Raw genomic sequence first — 20,058 nt, forward strand, 5'->3', positions numbered from 1 at the left:
TTATCAGTGAATAATATTTACTATATGTTAAACAAGTCTACCTTTTATTTGTTCCCTGTACCTGTGTTATTTATTGTACATACAAAGAAAAAAGATTGCTTAAGTTTTCAACAGATTGCAAAACCATACTATTTTATAGATATTCATTCATAGTGTAATTTTTAATAGACATTATATTCATTATTTAATTTTCTTTGTAGCTTTGTGTAAAAGTCAGGCAGAGTGTATGAAGCAGGAAAACATTTTTTATGGGGTATTTCAATGTATTTGGATTTACTGAACTTTATAGCACTTCGTGATTTTTAATTCTGTAGAAAGAATCTACTTACAATGGTGAATTATTTTATTGGTATTTATATCTTGTGATTATCAAGAAGTGGAATAGGATAAAACATTAACTGTGCATAGCCTTGCTATTTAAGTATTTGAAAGTGGGATGTCATGCATGAAAGTATTATTCATGTGAGATATGATGTTGATTGACATGTTTTAGCTTGGAAAATCGTGTGACATCTTTAAGCAATACCAAGAATAAGGTAAACCCCTATGTTATATTATTATACTTCTAGATACTCAGGATTTTAGGTGCAATATTCTAAGATAAATGAGACAAGGTAACAATAGAATCCAAAAGTAAAGTATGAAACTTTCAAGTGTTTGGAAGTGCATGGCTAAACTTATCTTGACATAAAGAAAAAATGAAAGCTACAATAATAAAACATGGCCTTCACTATTTGTGCACAGAACTTCAATAGGAGATTCATTATTCAAGATATTGATGTGAATATTGTTTGTAAATAATAAGTTTTTGGCAATCTTTGTAGAATTTCGAACCTTGATGCCCTTGTGTTATTATTTTGATCAACTCAACTATTTTGTAGAATCTGCATATCTCTTACGGTTGATTTGGAAATTTGAAATCATTCCTTGCTTCAGGTCCATAGGCTTACATGTGTTATTACAAGTACATGTAATTTAACATTAGAAATAAGTGTAATCACTCAAGAAATTGCATACGGGTGTAAGAAATGTCCCCTTTTCAGAGGCTCTTTTTTAGAGATAACTATACATTATCATTTGAGGTTGTATGTATCAGAATTGAGATTTCCTTCTTAGTTTAAAGGAGCACCTTCACTATCCGCTTAATCAATCAATCATACCTTAGTTTCAGAAACAGGAATTATTTCAACATAATCAACAATAGTGATCACAGCTCAACGTCGAAATTTGAGCCTTCAAAGCCATGTGTATCCATAATTATTCAAGTTTGAAAGTTAAAAATTTGACTCGAATTTTAGTTTATGCCATATATAGAAAACACAGGAATAGACAGTGAAATTTCTAGTTTGAGGTATATTTGAATGGATTATGGGATTTTCATGCGTTTAAGTACTTCTTAAGACTATTAAAGCACAATTAAGACCCAAATCAATCCTTCAAAATGACGACTGTTCCCCTTTAAGTTCTCTGAATAATAACATTACTAGCATTACTCAGTAGTTCCAGACAGTGTACAGTGTGTATTCCAATATCTTAATGAAGTATTTGTTCCACTCTATGCCTGAACATTTTGAGAATAAATCCTTCTATTCCATGATCTAATCCAGGGTCAATGCTTTTGGTATATTTACATTTTCCTACTCAACCTAAATCATTACAAATTTAAAGTTAACGTTCTAATTAATAAAAATAAAGTCATTAGAAAAATGCAATTATGGGTAAATTTTCATTTTTCAGTAGTTCAATGTATTCTCCTGGTCTATAAATGATTTTTTTGAGGTTGTTAGCTTATAGGTTGTATAATTTAGATTGTAAAGGCACATTGCTGTTAATTTGACATTTCCTGTTGAACATTTTAGTATGTAAATACCAATATTTGATCTCATCTTATCATGGTTGTCTTAAAAACCATCCATAACAGAGTTTTTGTTATTAGAAAAATCAAACAGTAGCCATTTATTTAGAGCTGCAATCAGACATGACAGGAAGATATAACATGTATACGTACATTGGCAAAAGATATTGTGTTATATAGATTAGGTATTTGATGGCATGAAAAATGGATGGAAAATCTGTATTACAAAAAAAAATATTCTTATTCATTCCTTTCCAAGAATAGGCATATATTATAATATTGATTTGGTATTTTGTTTTACTATCATCATCATGTGCGTATTGCACAAGATGTCATGTGTCTGTTCATAGACTAAGATTAATTGCAATCAATATGATGACTTACTATTTCACAATAATTGTTAATTAGTAAACAGGTGATAAAATGATTATATTATACAAGTAATTTTAAAGCCATTCTCTTCTAGATCACTGAAGATCAATCTGGCAATATGCAGATCTGAATAATTGCAAAAGCCATTCAAATAGGTGAAGTCATGGGAGTGGCTTTGTTCACCTCAGGATTTCTTAGAATTAACTGGCTACCTATAAAAGTTTCGAGGAAATGAGAGTCATTAAAGTGCAAGATTTAACATGATTTGTACTATATTGGCAAATATGTAGGGTAACTTAAATTGATATTTGTTAGTTGTTAGTTGTATGGGTAAAAGTCAGCATATTTGACAGTAAGTTGCTTTACTTTGAATGTGCTAAAATTTGATAGAGATTCTTTCAGAAAGGATGATATTCTATAAAGATTAACAATGATGACTGATAAACTGTTATTGTTGGAAAATGCTTACTCTTTCATTTTACTGGACTAATATAATATAGCTATCCGACTTATTTCAAGTTATACCTATTGGACTGATTTCAAGTTATACCTATTGGACTTATTTCAAGTTATAACTACCTCAATGATTTAGTTAGCTTGTAGAATTGACTTGTGGATTGTGATTTGGATAGATACAAGTTGAACTATCTGGTACATGTACAGCAATTTGATACGTTTCATGATAAATCTACCAGTACCTCAGTGATTTCTAACTGTTTAGGCTTTGGCTTATGTTTTGTAACTTTGATGGATGCATGTTGGATTTACACTTTGTGAATTATACCACATGCATTCTCCCAAATATACAGACAGGCCTAGGGTGGAACAAATACTTTATTGAGAAATCGGAATAAAGGGTGTGAATTCTGGGTTTTCATCTGTTCTGATCTGAAAAAATAAAAACCTTCCCAATAGGCACGAAATATAGTATCTGTTATGTACTGATTGTTTTTAGTTTACTATGAACAATATTATCATTTAAGTTCTTATTTTTTGAATATGCAACTATCATTTTCTGCTTAAAGCATGGGGGAATTTGTCTAGAAGGCTCTTATAGTGGGCATGGACTATCTTGCTACCTTGCTTGCTTGATTACTGGTTGTATTGAACGGGACAACAAAGGGTGCTATGCCTGCATTATGGTGAATATTTAGTCCTATAGGTCTTGCTGTATTCAATGTTTCAATCCAATGGGCTTCCCTAGATTGACGGAATTTGGTAGTAAAGAACTCTTTTCTCTGTTTTTGAATTTTATTTTATTTCAGTTCCTTACTTTTGATTTATCTCAGTCCCAGAGAGCCTAAATATTTCAGTCACCATGAAAATTCATTAATATTTAAAACACTGTCATGTCATGGTGTCTGATAGTTTGAGATTCCATTTCATGAAAATTATATATGATATATGATAAGAATGAAAATAATGAGAAACTTGATGTAACATTTCATGTAGCAATTTAAAATAACACTTAATAAATTAATAGTTGTTGTTTTTGTAATGCAGGGAATATGATGATGATTAAGGAAAGGTATTAAGTAACATTTTATATGTTATATAATGTTGAAGTTGATGGTATGGCAGCAGAAGATTCCACACCCAAACATGGCAAGTCAACACCTCGAGTCCTCTCTGCTAAACGTAGAACAGTAGAATTTCTAAGGTAAATCATTATTTTTTTAGGTGTTTTTATCATTGAAATTTCTAAAAAATCTCATTATCCTCGTGCATTTTGTTTCTTTTATTGTCTGTGGATTACACCATATGGAAATTAATGAATTATGGATGTAGTTACCTACAAGAAACAAACCATCCAAAGTTAATCTGTTATTGTCTTATCAAAATTCTTGTTTTTTAAATTAAATAGAAATCTTAAAAAATAACCTTTAAGAAATATTTCAAGATAAAATTGATAAGAAGTAATTAAGATGTTATGTTTAAATGATTTTTGGTATTTTCAGAAGCAACATCCTTTAAATTTCTAAAACATAATTATATACAACATCCTGATTATTCAATTGCTTGAAATATAATTTTAAGATATAAAATTTGCAATGATATTTGTCCTATATAAATTTGCAATTTTCTGCCTCGTGCAGCCAATAGAAATAGTACAAAATATTTTCTATGATATTTGATTGTCAGATTATCGAGGGGTCGGGGAGGCAGTGAAGATCTTTGTTCACTGGTAGAATTAGTTTCCATGTCTGAGTTTTCTGTAGGTTCCATTTATTACCTGAAAAAAAAACACAATATAGAAACAATTTTAATAATTTACCTTTGATATAAACAGATTTCTCTCCCAAAAATTACATAATTTTGACCAAATTAGTCTCAAATCAGTGAGAAAAATTACGTATTCATAGCAAAATATAGTCCAATCAATAATTCAATACAGAATTGGGTAAGATTTTCATTAAAGACTTGAAGCCGAGAGAAAATCAAACCTTACTTTGGAAAGTGGAAAGAATGTGTTCTTATCTCTTGAAACCGTGGCAGCAAAGCGATTTGTGTTTTGTTAAAATAACCTCATTTCTGTTCATCGATCTGATTGGTCAGATTTAAATGCTACCAATCTCATTTCTGCGCCTCTAAAATGAAGTGTGGTGGGCTTAATTTAATACAGGTTAATAAGACCATGTCAAAACCCATATTCGTGATACATGATATAAAGTATAATATTTCAAGGTCATTTGTTATGTGAACTAAAGTATCAAACCCTGTGGGCATATTATGGGGATTTAGGATATTTATACCTAGTTATCATATAACCAGCTGTGTTTTGTATTTGAATAAATAATCTATATATCATACCAATATCAATACAGATTAAATGTAAAGTTTAAAACATTTTTTAACTAGAGCACCATATATTGATATTTTTTTTTATACGCCCACATAGAAATGTGAATGTATATTGCCATCGCCCCTGTCTGTGGTACTGTTGGGCTATTAGTCAGTCTGCTTGTCAAAATTTGTATGAAATTTGGTCTGATAATTCATGATAAATGAAATGATATGATTGGAGATATTTATTTATATTGAGATCCTGGTTTGGATTTTTGACAATTTCTCACTTAACAATTTTGAGTTATTGCCATGGACATTAGATCTTGTGATTTAATAATTTGATGTATTTGGTTTATTGATATTGATGTTTAAAAATTTTGTGAAAAACTCAGCATAAATAACTGACAGTAAATATATATATCAATAAATTTAAACTACAAATGCATTATGAAGAAAATTTTTTTTTTCTTTCCTGTATCATCATTTCTGGCAGCTGCCAGTGGGTGTATGTTATCCTGCCTGGTAAGCTATCTTTGAATTGGTAGTGGTATAGATTATAAAACATTATAAGTAATGACCCGACTCAGATTCCTAATATGACAGCACTGTGTTTTATATTCTGACGTCAATTGAACAAGTTTATTGATAATGTTTCATCTAGTAGATCACAGCCAGAAGATGATTCACTTACAATTCTTCATTCATGATTTAAGACTTATGTCATTGAAGTGAAGAAGTGATGGCATTGAGGTGGATTAACTTGAATTAATTTAAGCATGCATGCAAATAAGCAAAATATGAACCATAAGATAAGAGTTTAGAATCTTCGTACTGTAGAATATACTACTTGTTGATAATTTCTTGTTCCTGTGTAGTGATGTCCCTTACTTAACTTTGCTCTTCGGTTTGGAGTCCTATGGATGTAGATAGAAATGTAGCCGATTTTTCAAAACTAGCTGTCCTGACAAAGAGTTTGTATCTAAAAAGCTCTAATCAATTAGCTAATGCATAAAATGGCTTCTCTACAAACCCAGTTGCAGTAAAAGGTGTTCAGAAAGGATCGAGGTTTGCTAGATATGAAACGTGACACCAGGCTGATTCACTCCTTGACTGAATTATTTGATAATAAAAGACAGTTTTTATCTATTTAAGATAAGATTTATGGTGGACTTTGTTTATTGTTTGAGAATAAGAAAGTAATCAATATAATTTACAATTCACCATCATGCAATAATGTAGATGTTTACTTCCATTCAATATGTCAGTCTGTGCTGGTGATTGTGATGCAGATGTCAACTGTATTGGTATATGAAATGAAACTTTATTTTATCTCAGATCACCTTGATTTCAAGGATTCTCTCCTGGGGGTAATTTCAGATCATTTGAGGACATCCCTGGCAAGGGTACCAGATTGAATCTAGCTGGCAGAGAGTAAGCAGATGTATTTTTATCCTGCAACAGCCTACAAATGTGGTGCAATGGTACCACATCACTGAGTAATTCTAGTCCTTATGATGTGGTCAGTTGTAATGAAATTGGTACAGTCCTTCAAAAATGAAGTCCTTTCTTAGCAACAAAATGATTTACATTTTTTATGCGGAAATGATATTATTATACTCAACTTTACAGGATTGCAGGGTTCCAGTTATCACTTTCCCTAGAATAAGAGTATACTCATAGTTATTAGAACTGTCTTGGTGGGAAGATAGATCATTAACAAGATCCTTTAAATATGCCAGTTGTGTTCCTGACATAACATTTTACTTAGGAACATTAAAATCTCCTACGTAGTGAAAGCTGATGTATTAAAATAGATTCTAAATAGAGACTATAATACATGAAGATGTCGTTAAAATTTCTGTTGTGTCGGCGGATGGCTGCTTTCTTGAATGTAACATATAAATAAAAAATTAACATGTTGTTCAAGTGATATTTAGTGCTCTTCTTGACAAACCTACATTTTTTTCTAGAAATGAACTAGTTTATTAAAGTAACACAGTCATCTAAATAGTTGTGAAATTTCTTTCGAATAAGCACAATCGCAAATAAATAAAATTGGAAAATATTGAGCTTGTGTTATATCTCTTGTTCTTTGACAATTGTTAATTTTTTAGCATGTAAACAAAATGCACAATTCTTTTGACAAACTTTGGTAAAATGGATTACTATCACCCATAAATGAACTCTATCAAAAACCAGAAAGTAATTGCCCTTGTCCTTCAAAACACATTTCATCTTTAGGTTTTGTTAACACTTAAGAAGGCACAATTCTTGACGGTTTAGAAATGCAAGTTATACCTCCTTTTTCACTGAAGAATATATATTATTATGAAGTCATTATTTTAAAAGAAATATGTCACTTTTGGCTCAATATTTCAATTTGAGGGATTGTTGCTGTTCTGCTAAATGTCCAATGTAAATGAGCCACAACTGGGTGGAGGCTATATTACCTTTGCGAGACTTCATGAATGTTTGTGAAATATTGAGATAAGACAATCTTTAATTATAATATGCACTTTGTTAACCAACTTTGACAAGCTACAAGTTTCTATGTCAAGAGCATCATTTAGAAATTAAATTCATTGTTTAACTGCTTTACAAGCACACTCCACATTAGTTTATTGTTGTTGACCTATTAGTCACTAGTCATGTGAGAATGTCATCAGGAGATTTTTACCAGACTTGTTGGCTAATGGAGATAAACCTTGAATAATTTGTTTTTTCAACTCCTTTTATATTACATTTATATAAAGTAAAGGAATCGGTCATCAACATATTTTTTTCATCCATCAATAACACTTTTCAGAAGTAAAAAGGTACCACACCATTTCAGACTTCAATCGACTTCAAGGGCGCTATTAACCATCTTGCATGAAGTAATATCTAAAGACTGTGTGTGAGCTTGGAATTCCTGGAAGTGAAACAGTCCTTATTTGCAAGGATGCAAATTAGAAGGAAAATATTTTTTTTGTCCAAATGATCAAAATTGAGATGGAAGTGATAGTCTACTTGATTAATCCATAATCTTTGAAATACCGAAAGTAATCTATTTCCTTGTACATCTATTAATCTTCATTAGCCAGTAGCCCTACAGTTAGTAATCTTATTTTAATATTTAATGGTTTCCATAGTCTACATCTAATCCTGTAAATTCCTGAATTTATAACTTCTCCATAACCATATTGCTGTTTTCAACTCCCACCTGAGATATTAGTTTACAATCCAGGGAATTAAAACATTTTAGTTCTTGTATTGGTTATTGTCTTTTTGATATTTAAATGAGTTGGAATAAATGCCTGTCTATTCATGTATTAGTGTTCATATTCAACCAGATATTTATGATGTTAATAGGGTAATGAAAGAATCAAAAGTATTACAGTACAGTGGTGTAACCTATTTTCGTGGATATAATGATTCAACACCTAATTTCGTCAAAGTTAAAAAAACGAAATTTCTTTTATATGTCTTAGATGTTTCCTCAGATATTCTACAAAATAATTAAAATTTGTTTGTTTCAATTTTCTTTATGAATTCTTCACTTTGACCCATATTTCAACCAACTGGCAACGGCGGCAGAATGCGTCACCTATTTTCGTGTACAATGTTTGAAATATAAATAAGTCTAGAAAAACACGTTGTATGGATACCGGGTGGTATAATTAACTTCTCTCAGTATTTATCTTTAATATCAATTCATTATAACTAGTGACAATTCCTTCAAAGAACCACGATTTAAAAAAAAAAAATAGTGACTGACAAAATAAGATACGTAGCGTGATTTATTGCTAAAAGTCACTGAAACAACATAAGAATATGGTCCACTTTGTGTTCCATAGAAATTTTTTGCTTACACGGAATCCGCTACTTGATCACGTGACTTCATTCGTTGGACTACATTCTAGCAGACGACACTTGGAATTCCGATTACCGGTTGGGATTATAAGGAAATTCGGCCGATAAAAAATTGAGACGTTTGGTAATAACTGAAATCCGCCATTTTGTATTTGTGAAAGTATACATTAATACATTTTACCTTGCATGAAAGTACTGAATTCATTCTACTAGCTGATATTGTACAGAAAACCCATGTTTATCAAAACAAACTAATGCGGAGGTCGTGCAAGGTCGCTCATGTAAATTATTAATCATTTCCGGAAATCCACGAATAATAGGTTTCCACGAAATTAGGTTACTCGACTGTACCAAAAGTAAATTAGGCAAATAGAGTTCTTCTCAAGCAGGGGACCATCAAATGTATTGAAATATATTATGATAATCCTTATTTTGTGTACATCAGGGTGCATTTTGATAAATAAATTTGTAACCTTGGTTCAAACTGATAGTCCTCACACCTGGAGAACCATCCGTTCCTATCAGCTTCAGCAAGATTGCAAAAGAGAGAGGCTGGGTGTGATACAACTGTGCTTGAGAGTAAAAAAAAAAACCAAAACAGGCACACAACATGGTATTACCAGTCCTCATTAGCCCAATATTTGAATCAGGTACAGATTAGGACCTTAAACTGCATTTCATTTACAAGCATTAGTGTTGGTTATTATGAGAGGTTGAAGCATGTGTTCCATATTGTTTAGATTTCATTTACGCTAATGCTCACTTTTCTGCTTGCACTAACATTAAGGGAAAAAGGGTTAAACTAATTAAAGTGAATGCAATATGGCTTGAAAATTGCATATTTTATTTATGATATTTGTCTAGATTTTGACATCTAATTTATTGGATCATTGATAATAGCCATGTTGTAGTGTTCACTTCCTTTATTATGTCAAGGAAAGTTTTATCAGTTTGATCAATACAGTTTTATCTGGTATCAGATAAGGACTTTTTAAGGGGATTTTTTTTCAGTGATCAAGACAGTGCATCAAGTACTGAAAATCAAACATTAAGTTAAATCAACCACTTGTTCCATTTTCTATTGTTTTAATTTTTGATGGAAATGTTACTGTCAGTCATGGGTTATGTTGATTGCATTGTTATCCTTGTGTATAGTCTAGAGGTATTTAAACCCCTGTGATAGAAGGTGGCAGGTCACTGCGTATAGATTGAGTCAGTTTTTGACCCCCATCTTTTTATTACTGTGATAACTTTGATGAAGAGCAACAAAAAAAGTTGAAACATTCTTCTGACAGTGTTACTTTAAAGAAGAACTGTCTGGAATAATTTTTGTCTTCAAATAAAACGATCAAACCTTTACCAGTGGGTCTGGGAACATAATCAGAGAAAATATGGCTTTATGTCACCTCAATTGTCAGAAATATATAATCACACTCCAATCATACTATCAGGTAACTAGATTAAGTAAAGTTTTAAAACTTGGTCATAATTAAGCTACAGTTGGTAATTATTTTCACCTGTTCTAGTTCTTGGATTTTGAAACCAATAATAAATTCAGAAATCACTTAAATTCATTTTATGGTTTTATTAAGTCATGGGTAAGAAAAATTATGAGTGCCTCTTCCATTTAAAAAAATAGAATTTCACAAATTTCAATGAGATTTTTTAAAAACAATTTTTTATTTGTGATTTCAGGTTGTTTTTTTTTTTCAACTGAATAGAATGTATTTCCAAGCTTTTTCATATTGAAATCTAATATACTTATATGTACCATATATGACAGTCTGATCCATATCTACATTTAGCTAGAAGAAAGACTTGATATTTTGATAGTAATTGTTGTGATAGAAGTATTTACAATGAAAGAGTAAAGACTACCCTAGGGCAACAATTAGACTGTTTAAGGTTGTACTGAGTTCCGAGGTCAAAATTGTCAGGAATTGTATGCCTGGAAGAGTCAATTTAGTCAAGAATGCCTTTTCTGGTTCTGCCACAGGCTTCTGTATTATTTTTTAAAAGAGTAAGACTTGTTTCCAGTTTATCAGAAGTTAACAAGGAAACAGGCCTACATTTTCAATTATACAGATCCTGAAATAACATTATTTACTACCTTATTATGAAGTTTAGTGCTGTCAGAAATTTGGTATTATAGATGAAAATATTTCATAAATTTTCACCATTTTCTTTAAACCAATAACAGGACGTCAGTTTTCTCTCTAATGAGCAAATCATGAGAGCATACCTGGTTTGTTGATATCTATTGCCATACTGGAATAAATATAAACAAAGATACATGATTTCAACACTGAAGTGTAAGATAGCTTGTGAGAGTAATGTTATAAATTATAAATAAACTACAGTAAGTATTTCTAACAGTCTACCTAGAGGGCGTTCAGTGTCAATAAAAATTCACATCATTACAATCTTTTATCATTTGGAACTTAGTTTTTATTCTTGTAAGTACCTTATAATTTTTTTCAATGCTCAAGAAGTGTAGCAGGTGTCTCAGTTATTTTTGAAATGTTCCATAATTGTACTATGTCATGTAATTTTTCTGAGATGATTAAAACCTAATTCTGGAAGAAATGTCTGTATCTTCAAGTAAATTTGACATTCGGTTCCAAAGAATTTTTCCGATGGTCACCTACTAAATATACCTATTATTTTAAATGAATATTTTTCATTCATAGAAGAGTTTTTACTTCTCTTTTTGTGTACCAATCTTTTGAGATTTTTTTCTCGAAGCAACCATTGTTTATGATGAAACAGTAATCAAATGAAGGATGTATCATCATATATTAATAACTAAATCTATGCTCAATAAGTTATTCTTAATATGTCACTTAGAAACTTAAAGCTTCGACTGCAAAAAATTGGATATAAATAAGAACGTTATCGCAGATAATGACTGACTGTCTGGAATGTCACATGAAACATTATTAATGAATGTTCATAGTTTCTGTTCACTTACCGTTGTATTTTCAAGGACATTGCCCAAGAGTGCAATTTTTCTCATTAAGAAAATCCAGCAGCTGTAGATGATTGTTTCTTTTATAATGGTTTCATTGAAGTGATTGGAATAGATTATTTTGACCAAGTTTAAATTTAGAATGTTATTCTTGGAAGAAGATTGAAAAGAAAACAATTTGTATGTCTTGTATATGTTACACAAATGCATTGCCTTATAAACAAAGAGTACAGTACTTTCTGGAATGTGGTGCTTGGAACAATACAGGCATTCTGGAATATATTTACAAAGGTTCCAAGAATATAATAGATTAGATGAATTTGGAGAATTCAGGACAATATTCAATGTAGGCTAGATGATTTTTATTGTTAGATAGTACTTTTTGATAAAACATTAACCGGTATAAGATGTGGTTTGAAATAGTTTTTATCTGTCAACATAACAATTAAAATTAGATTACAAATTCTCTTTCTGATATTTCACAATTCCATTGTAATCTAACAAGTTTTTTTCTGCAGTCTAGTTCTAATGATGCTACTTTTAAGCAATCAAAGCGTGGCATGTAAAACCTGTTAGAAGATAACAATGACAAATTGTGGGAAAAAAAACATTTGATAAAAGTAACAAATTGTGGGATTGCGAAACCCAAAGTACAGAATGACGACCTTTCTAGGTTTTGCCATTTCACAAGGCATCACTGTAATCAGGAAACATTTCCTAAATGACATGCTTTGATTGGTTAAAAATAGTGTCTTTAGAATTTGACTACAGTACGAAACAGAAAAAAAACGCATGTGTAACCTGTGCAATAAAAATTGTATAAAAATCCTCTTTATATCGGTGACAATTCTCATTCTTCCTTTATGCTATTATGCTAATGTTGTTCAAAAAAGCAAAAGCTGTGCCATAGTCTTTGAAAAAAGTTATCAAAAAGTTACATTCTCAAAAATTTTAACATTAACAGGCTGTAATACTTAATTGTAGATCATATACCTTAAAGGGACAGGTTTGCCATTTTAGGGGGTAGATTTTGGTTTCCAGCAGTACTACTAACGTACAAAAATCAAGGTAAGTGGCAAAACTGTCCCTTTAAATACATTTGTAACTAATTAAATAGCTTAATGGTGAACTCCTAAAAAATATTCTGAAATCTGTCAATACTAATAATAATATTCATAGATTTTCTATTTTAGATTGGTAATTGGCATCTCTTTAACTTTCATCTTTTCTAGCATCATACATTAATTTTTATTGATTACTAAAATACTAAAATCCACCTACATATAACTCATAATTAATTGATTTTTTCATCATAGTTATTAGGATTTCAATTCCAAGTAGGTCTGGATAGTTCTATTGTTTATAAATATTGATTATAGAATTGATTTCAGAGTGAATTTACTTGACATATTTTACTTTCTATTGCTTCCGTGGTTGTCACTTAAAGGACATGTCTGATCTTGGCAGAGCCTCAAATTCAATAGGATAGGAAGTGAGTACTTATTTATATTTCCCAATTCTACTTTATTTTATGCTTTAATTTTAGGCATTTTCTGCCATACACAAGAACTATATTTGTTGAAATAAAAAAGTTTATAAGATTTATTTAGAATTAGAGCTAGACAAGTCGGATTAGAATCTCTTGCACCTAAGGAGTTGTAGAAATATAAGTAGTATAATTGTGGGTGGGTTTCCTCACTTTTTCTTCAGATGACATTAATATGTGATCAAACAATCTGCCATCTATAATGTTTGTCTAAAATGTTCACCAAATTTCAATCAGTTACCCTAATCATGGTTATTGTCAACATCAAACTCAAAAGCAAAATCATTTCTAAGAAACTGATGGATCATTTGTGATCGCTCCCAAAGTTCTTTGTAATGGCAACAAATCGATATGTGACTTCCTTAGAATTTTAAAGTGCTTGACATGTTCACAAAATGGCCTAGTATTGTTTGGATAGTCCATCAGCATGACATATAGTGTAGAAATAAAGTTTAAAATTAATGAGTAACATCATGAAAAGAAGAACTAATCAGATTAATCATTACACAAAAACTTTTCAATTTCCTTCTACCATTTTCTTTTCTGACAGCAGAATTTGATTCTATCCTGTAGATTTGAAATCTACTAATTAATTTTGTATAAATCCTTTCAGTAAGTAAGAGACAAATTGGATGAATTTTATCAGGCAAATCAATGATAAAAATCGCATGTTATATATATATTCCTTTTCTTTAATTTACAAAGGAATTAATCAGGATTTTGAATTCCAGAAAATGTCAGTTCAATATTACCTGTTGATAAGTAATTTTCACTAATGTTATATCTATTTAAGGTGACAATTAATGAAATGGGCTGTAGATATATTACCATAATCAGATCTTAAAGATAATTTTTTAAAGGGATGTTACTTCCTAAATATTTACTTGAAGAGCTCAATGGCACTTTTATAAATATAAATGTGAGATAGAAATGTATAAAGACATATTATCATGCACAAAATGATCCATGCAAGTTTCGACTATGGTTAATTCCATTCTTAAACATCATTAGTGGTTACTTCCACAGAATAATTTTATTGAGTATCAAGAGAACCATATGTCAGATAGTTATTCTGAAAGGTGCTAAAGATAGCTTAAAGTTAGCTCGTAAACAAATGCTCAGACAACTATATCCTTTTCAGCTATATACTTTTTAACAAGAAATGGAGAGGACATTTTTACCTTTAACCTCAAGAAAGCATTTTATGATGAAAGATTTACACCAAATTCTGTATCCAAATTGGATATACATAAATCTCAGTGGAGCTATATAGTCTACTTTCTTATTTACATATAGATAAGACATTTAAAATAGGGGAGGTTTATTATTTCTCAGCAAGAAATATAACAATATTTATTGTCAATTATATAGGAACAGCAATGATTGGACATGATTGATTTTAAGAAAGCAACTTGAAATTCCAATAATAATGATGGTTTCCATGAATACAGAAAATAATAACTTATTTCATTCATTCCATATTATTCCAACCTGCCAAATTATTTAAATTAGGTGACAAGCTAACTTACAATATATTAAAGAAATACCAATACAACGTTAAAGGGAACATACGTTTCTGAAAGAATTGTAGCATTTGATATTGAGCCATTTCATGTTGTCAGGATATGAGCTGAAGTTCTTTTAACTTGATATGTTCGTGCTAATTTGGACTTGGATATGTTGTTATGATAAGTTGTTATCCTGTCTTCAAAGCTTGTTTAAATGCAGTTATATCTTATTTTATAATGCACTGTCACTTATATCATTATGTGCCACTTATGTGCCATAATAACAAGCTCATTTGATATGCAGTGTGATCACATGTGCTAGCTATGATATGTAGAAATGCATTGTCATATACATGAGATATGATATAGACAGGTTGTGATATGCAGTTGTTGTGATAAGGCTATTGCTCAACCTATTTTCAGAGGTATCTATACAATATCTGAGATCAGAATTCATAACAAGACTGCTGAAATGTGGCTGTCAAATAGCATTTCATCTGATCTTACAGATTTGGAGAATTTATAAGTTTGTAGATGTCTAGAGAAATGATGAATTATAGATAATTATAATGAGCACCTAGCACTGGTTGAAATCCATTAGTATATCTAACATCAATATGAATCATACATAATTTATTAAAATAAGGCTCTATAGAGATTACTTCATTATGGCATTGTTATTGAATGTGTCGGAATAAACCATTCAGGATCGGGATAAAGGTGCAGATAGACACAAAAGTACATGAGGTATCGATAGGGCTTGGTATAGAACACCAAATTGAGATCGCTTATCGATGGCAGACTACCATCAAATAATAATTTATAGTAAGTAATGTGCTGAGGAAACTATGTGAAAGAGATTACTACTCGTTATAATAAGGGGTACACTGGAGAATTTGACATTTAATCAATTACTAAATTTGATAATCAAAATTTATAATTCATAGGGACGATAATGGATTATTTTACCCAGCCCTAGGTATGGATGGTGACACAATGCAAACAAGTTTTGCTTCTTTTTTTCTCAACTATATCCATAATGTTACACCATACATCACACTTGATCTATTAGCACCCTACTACTGATATCTTGTAAATAACTCATAAATACATCTTAATCATGCTTATATATTCACTGATAATTGTCATCTATTAAATATGGATGATGGTAGACTAGTCAACAGCCTTATCACCTTGTTTAGCTTTGGTTGTAGTACCAAATACCAGTGTACTATGAAAAGTGTGCATATCAGTTGGTTTTAATTGCTAAACTACCATAAATAAAATACAATTAAGGGTAATTTTTGCGCAAATAATTTAGTATCTATTATGGTGATCTGGATATCTTTGAAATTTTAATCTGAAATGGAACTCTGATTATTAGTTGGAGGACTAATTGCATATAATTTTTGAACATTACATAGAGATTTACAGAAAAAACTTTGAGACCATGCAAATCTAGTTTTTAAATTGTGAAGATGTTTAGACCTTAGTCTCAGTATGTGAATCATAATATATCAATAATTTACTTCAATAATACAGAAGAATCTTGCTAACATTAGCTGGTATAATCTCTTATTCTGACCTATTGCCTTATTTACATCTTATTCAAGGATATAATGAATTAGCTTTATTATACATTCCTTGGTTTTCAATTGTGGTCTGAAAGTGTAGATAACAAATAATAGTTGCTTCTGTAGGGACACATTGTCAGGTCAGAAACTTGGTCAGCAATCCATGCTTATATTTGAGAACTATGCAGAAGTCTGATGACCTTGAATAAGTCATCTTCACTCATAATTCTCGACCAAGCTGTAAAGGTATGGATAACCTGGGAAAGATCAATGCTAAGAGGTTTTGCCAAGGATTAGCTGGTAGAAAGGATCCTTAATTGTGTATGTTTGCTGTTCCTTGTAAAATATAGTTGTTTCTTTCCTTCTAAAAATATCTAAGAATAGTCTGACTGAACCTTACCCCAACTCTGTAGTTGAACACTTGAAGACTTTTATCCCCTGAAGTATTTAACTTGAAGACAAATTTCCATATTCAATTGATATGGTTGTCTCTTTATCTGGTTGTTTATCTCTAGATATAACATATATTGCTTAATAATAACTTGGAACTGGATGATATTTTCAATCAAACTAGTTACATAGAGATGCTATGGAGAGTACTGTAATTTCCGATGAGAGATATAAGACCACGTCCATCAATTTATAATATTAAATATATCGGTAAGACATCTCATGGGATTTGATTCAATGTGAAGTCAAAGTAGGCTTTTTTGATATGGCTGATGTATAATAGATATACTTGTTGATGTATCTTCAAACATTATATAAGAAAATATTGTGATTGGTTTCAGGTTTCATGATTAAAGAAAGTTTCATCTGAGTTGATTTCAAAAATCTTTTGTTTGTGTAAATCTGATTTTTTATATTTTCTTTTCATTTATATACAAAACCCAATATGTATGCATTTGAAGCAATTGTATTGAAACTTGATATGGTTTCTTGTACTCTACTATTGTTGTGATACTATCTTAGTTAGCTAACATGGTAAATTAATGAAGTCAGAAGAGATACAAGTTAAATGTCTAGACCAAGACTTGTAAATCAAATATTTAATCTGATACCCATATCAATATAAGATACAGAAGTGCTGGGCATTGACCAAAGAATTGTTGATACACTATGATAGATAAATATAGAGCTCTCTGCTTTTCTTTCATTTTCAATCCCTATCTTGAATGACTGCAGTCAGGACAGTGGTTCAACTACCGTAGGCACTGGTTGAACCAAGTCCACTAGCCCAAACCCCCAAGGAGGCCCCCCACCCAAGAAAAAAATACAAAATTAAAACAAATCTACCAAAATAAGTATCAGTTCGCTTTTTACTGAGAACAGAATATTTATTACTTAAAATTACCCATTAATCTGGTAATCCAGTTCCTGTTGTGATTGACAACCAATCATGCTATATTATTGAAATAAAATGTTAAATTATAAACATTAGGGGTTATTCACGAAGTATTAACCCTATAAAGTAGGCCTTTTAAATAGGAAGGACATAACTATGATTTTATGATTTTATCGTCAACAGAAATGTGTGGATAAAGAAGGCTCTACTGTAATTATTAGAATATTATGTGTAATATTACAGTTTCATCTTCTTTTCTTCCAGAAACTTACTAATCTATTTCAAGCCTAATTTGGCTTGCGTTCTGTCAATACTAGAATTAATTAACTAATTACTGATTTGATTGATTAGTCTAAAAACATCTTCAGGCTGATGTTGTTTTATTCTTTTTTTTACAGAACATTTGGAATATTTTCTCACAGACCCCAGGACAGAAAAGATGATGATGACCATGATTATAAAGAAAAACCAATACAACGCAGTCGCACTCTAGATGTAAAGAAAGTTTTTTGGAGAAATGATATGGAAATAAGAAGAGTGAACTCAGATAGATTTACTCGCCGAAATAACAAATCTGAACATGGATCTCATGCACAAACCTCTCGAGCAAGGTAGGATATTTGTTGTATTTAAGCTGACACTATGTTGACTCTCAAAAGCACTGGCTGTGGCATCAGAATATTTCTTACCTTGAAGAGATTAAGGCCCATACTACCTAACTGCGTTGGTGCTTTACATTTAAGTTCATGCCTTCATACCACAATGGATGGCAAATACAGCCAAATCATCATCCTTTACATAAAGTTTTGTCACTCAAAAATTAGCCAAACAAAAGTTAATTAAAATTTCAAATGTTCTCTTTTGAGATAAAGACTATAGACTAAACTAGACTTGAGTGAAATAAACATTATTTCAGCTTACTCAGTAATTATTATATATACAAATAGATTATGTGTAGATTGAATATGAAAATTCTAGATCATATTTCTAAATTGCTCAAATTAGACTTTGATCAATATATTAGTCTGTTTCAAATCTTTTTGATGTGAAACATACTGTCATACATATTACTTGAATGGATTGTTGTCTGGAATCTTGACATTGTTAAAAGATTATTTTGATGCCATAAGATCTCCAGACCTATATCACGATGAATGTAATTGTAATTTGGTCACGATAAATTGATCACTGGTTATGTTCACAGTCACAAGTCATATTTATTTTGTGTCAATTGATGTAAATTGGTCAATAAGTAAAATGGTTATGGCCATGGTAGCAATAGTAGTCACAAGGTTAATTGGTAATTTAAATTTGTCTCAATTTGATCCGGGCAAATTGGTCACTTGGTAAATTGGTTGTGGTCATGGTACCATCACATTAGTGCCGTTACAAAGTAAATTGGTCACATGAATATGGTTGCAAAGTAAATTGGTCCCTGGCAAATTGGTCACATTGTTAATTGGTTATGGCCATGGTCACAATATTTTAGTTACAAGGTAAATTGGTCACAATAATTCGGTCACAAGGTAAATTGGTCACATGGTTAATAAGTTATTTTAATATTGTCAATTGCAAATTGGTCACAATGGAAGAGTCACAAGTTAAATTGGTCACAATATATTAGCCAAAAGGTAATATTGGTCATTTAGTAAATGGTTATGGTTAGGTCAAGGTCAAATAGCTAATGACCTTGGATTAAAGAAAAAGTAGATTGAAAATCCACATCAACAGAAAACATAGATTGTGATTTTAGAATGAGGTTTGATTTCACAAAAGTAAGAACCTACAAGGCAATAAGGTTTGAGAAAAGTTAATCAGATTTGATTTGAAACACATGTGTAATTTTCTTATCACTCTACATTTTAATAACCTTTTATAAGTAAAATATATTATTCTTCATTGTAATTAAATCTTGACATGTGATTGTCTTTGATGGATGGTATGTAATTTTTTAAAAATATTATAAGTTATAAGCAAGAACTGAAGCTGTGTAGTTTCTGTATTTTAATGTCTTTGACAAGGTGGAAGGTGCAAAATGCCAAGTGTCATTCCTTCTAAATTTAAATTTCTATCCAAGGAATTGAGGTAATGTTAAATATTTCTTATATGGTTAGTGTAAAATGCACTAATTTTCTCTATCTCTACCCAGATGTTTCGAATCCTCCTCAACGTAAGAAAAGTTCTGATGCCAGAGCCAGTGCTTCAGGGAGTCTACCAGATGATAGAATATTACTAGCAATCAAGCTAAGAC

The 20,058-nt window shown here is 30.8% G+C and overlaps 1 protein-coding gene across 1 annotated transcript in view; it reads left to right on the plus strand.

The window, feature by feature from the left end:
- Positions 1-3,801: 3,801 nt before the first annotated feature.
- Positions 3,802-20,058, plus strand: part of LOTGIDRAFT_166372 (hypothetical protein) — a gene marked incomplete at both ends in the record, with an annotated part of 67,084 nt that continues 50,827 nt past the window's right edge. Inside the window, 2 exons of the mRNA XM_009063444.1 lie at positions 3,802-3,887; positions 18,206-18,418. Coding sequence (XP_009061692.1) covers positions 3,802-3,887; positions 18,206-18,418 — 299 coding nt within the window. The remainder of the gene's footprint in view (positions 3,888-18,205; positions 18,419-20,058) is intronic.

The sequence above is a fragment of the Lottia gigantea genome, assembly GCF_000327385.1.
Source record: "Lottia gigantea unplaced genomic scaffold LOTGIsca_58, whole genome shotgun sequence".
In the NCBI taxonomy this organism is placed as follows: domain Eukaryota; kingdom Metazoa; phylum Mollusca; class Gastropoda; family Lottiidae; genus Lottia; species Lottia gigantea.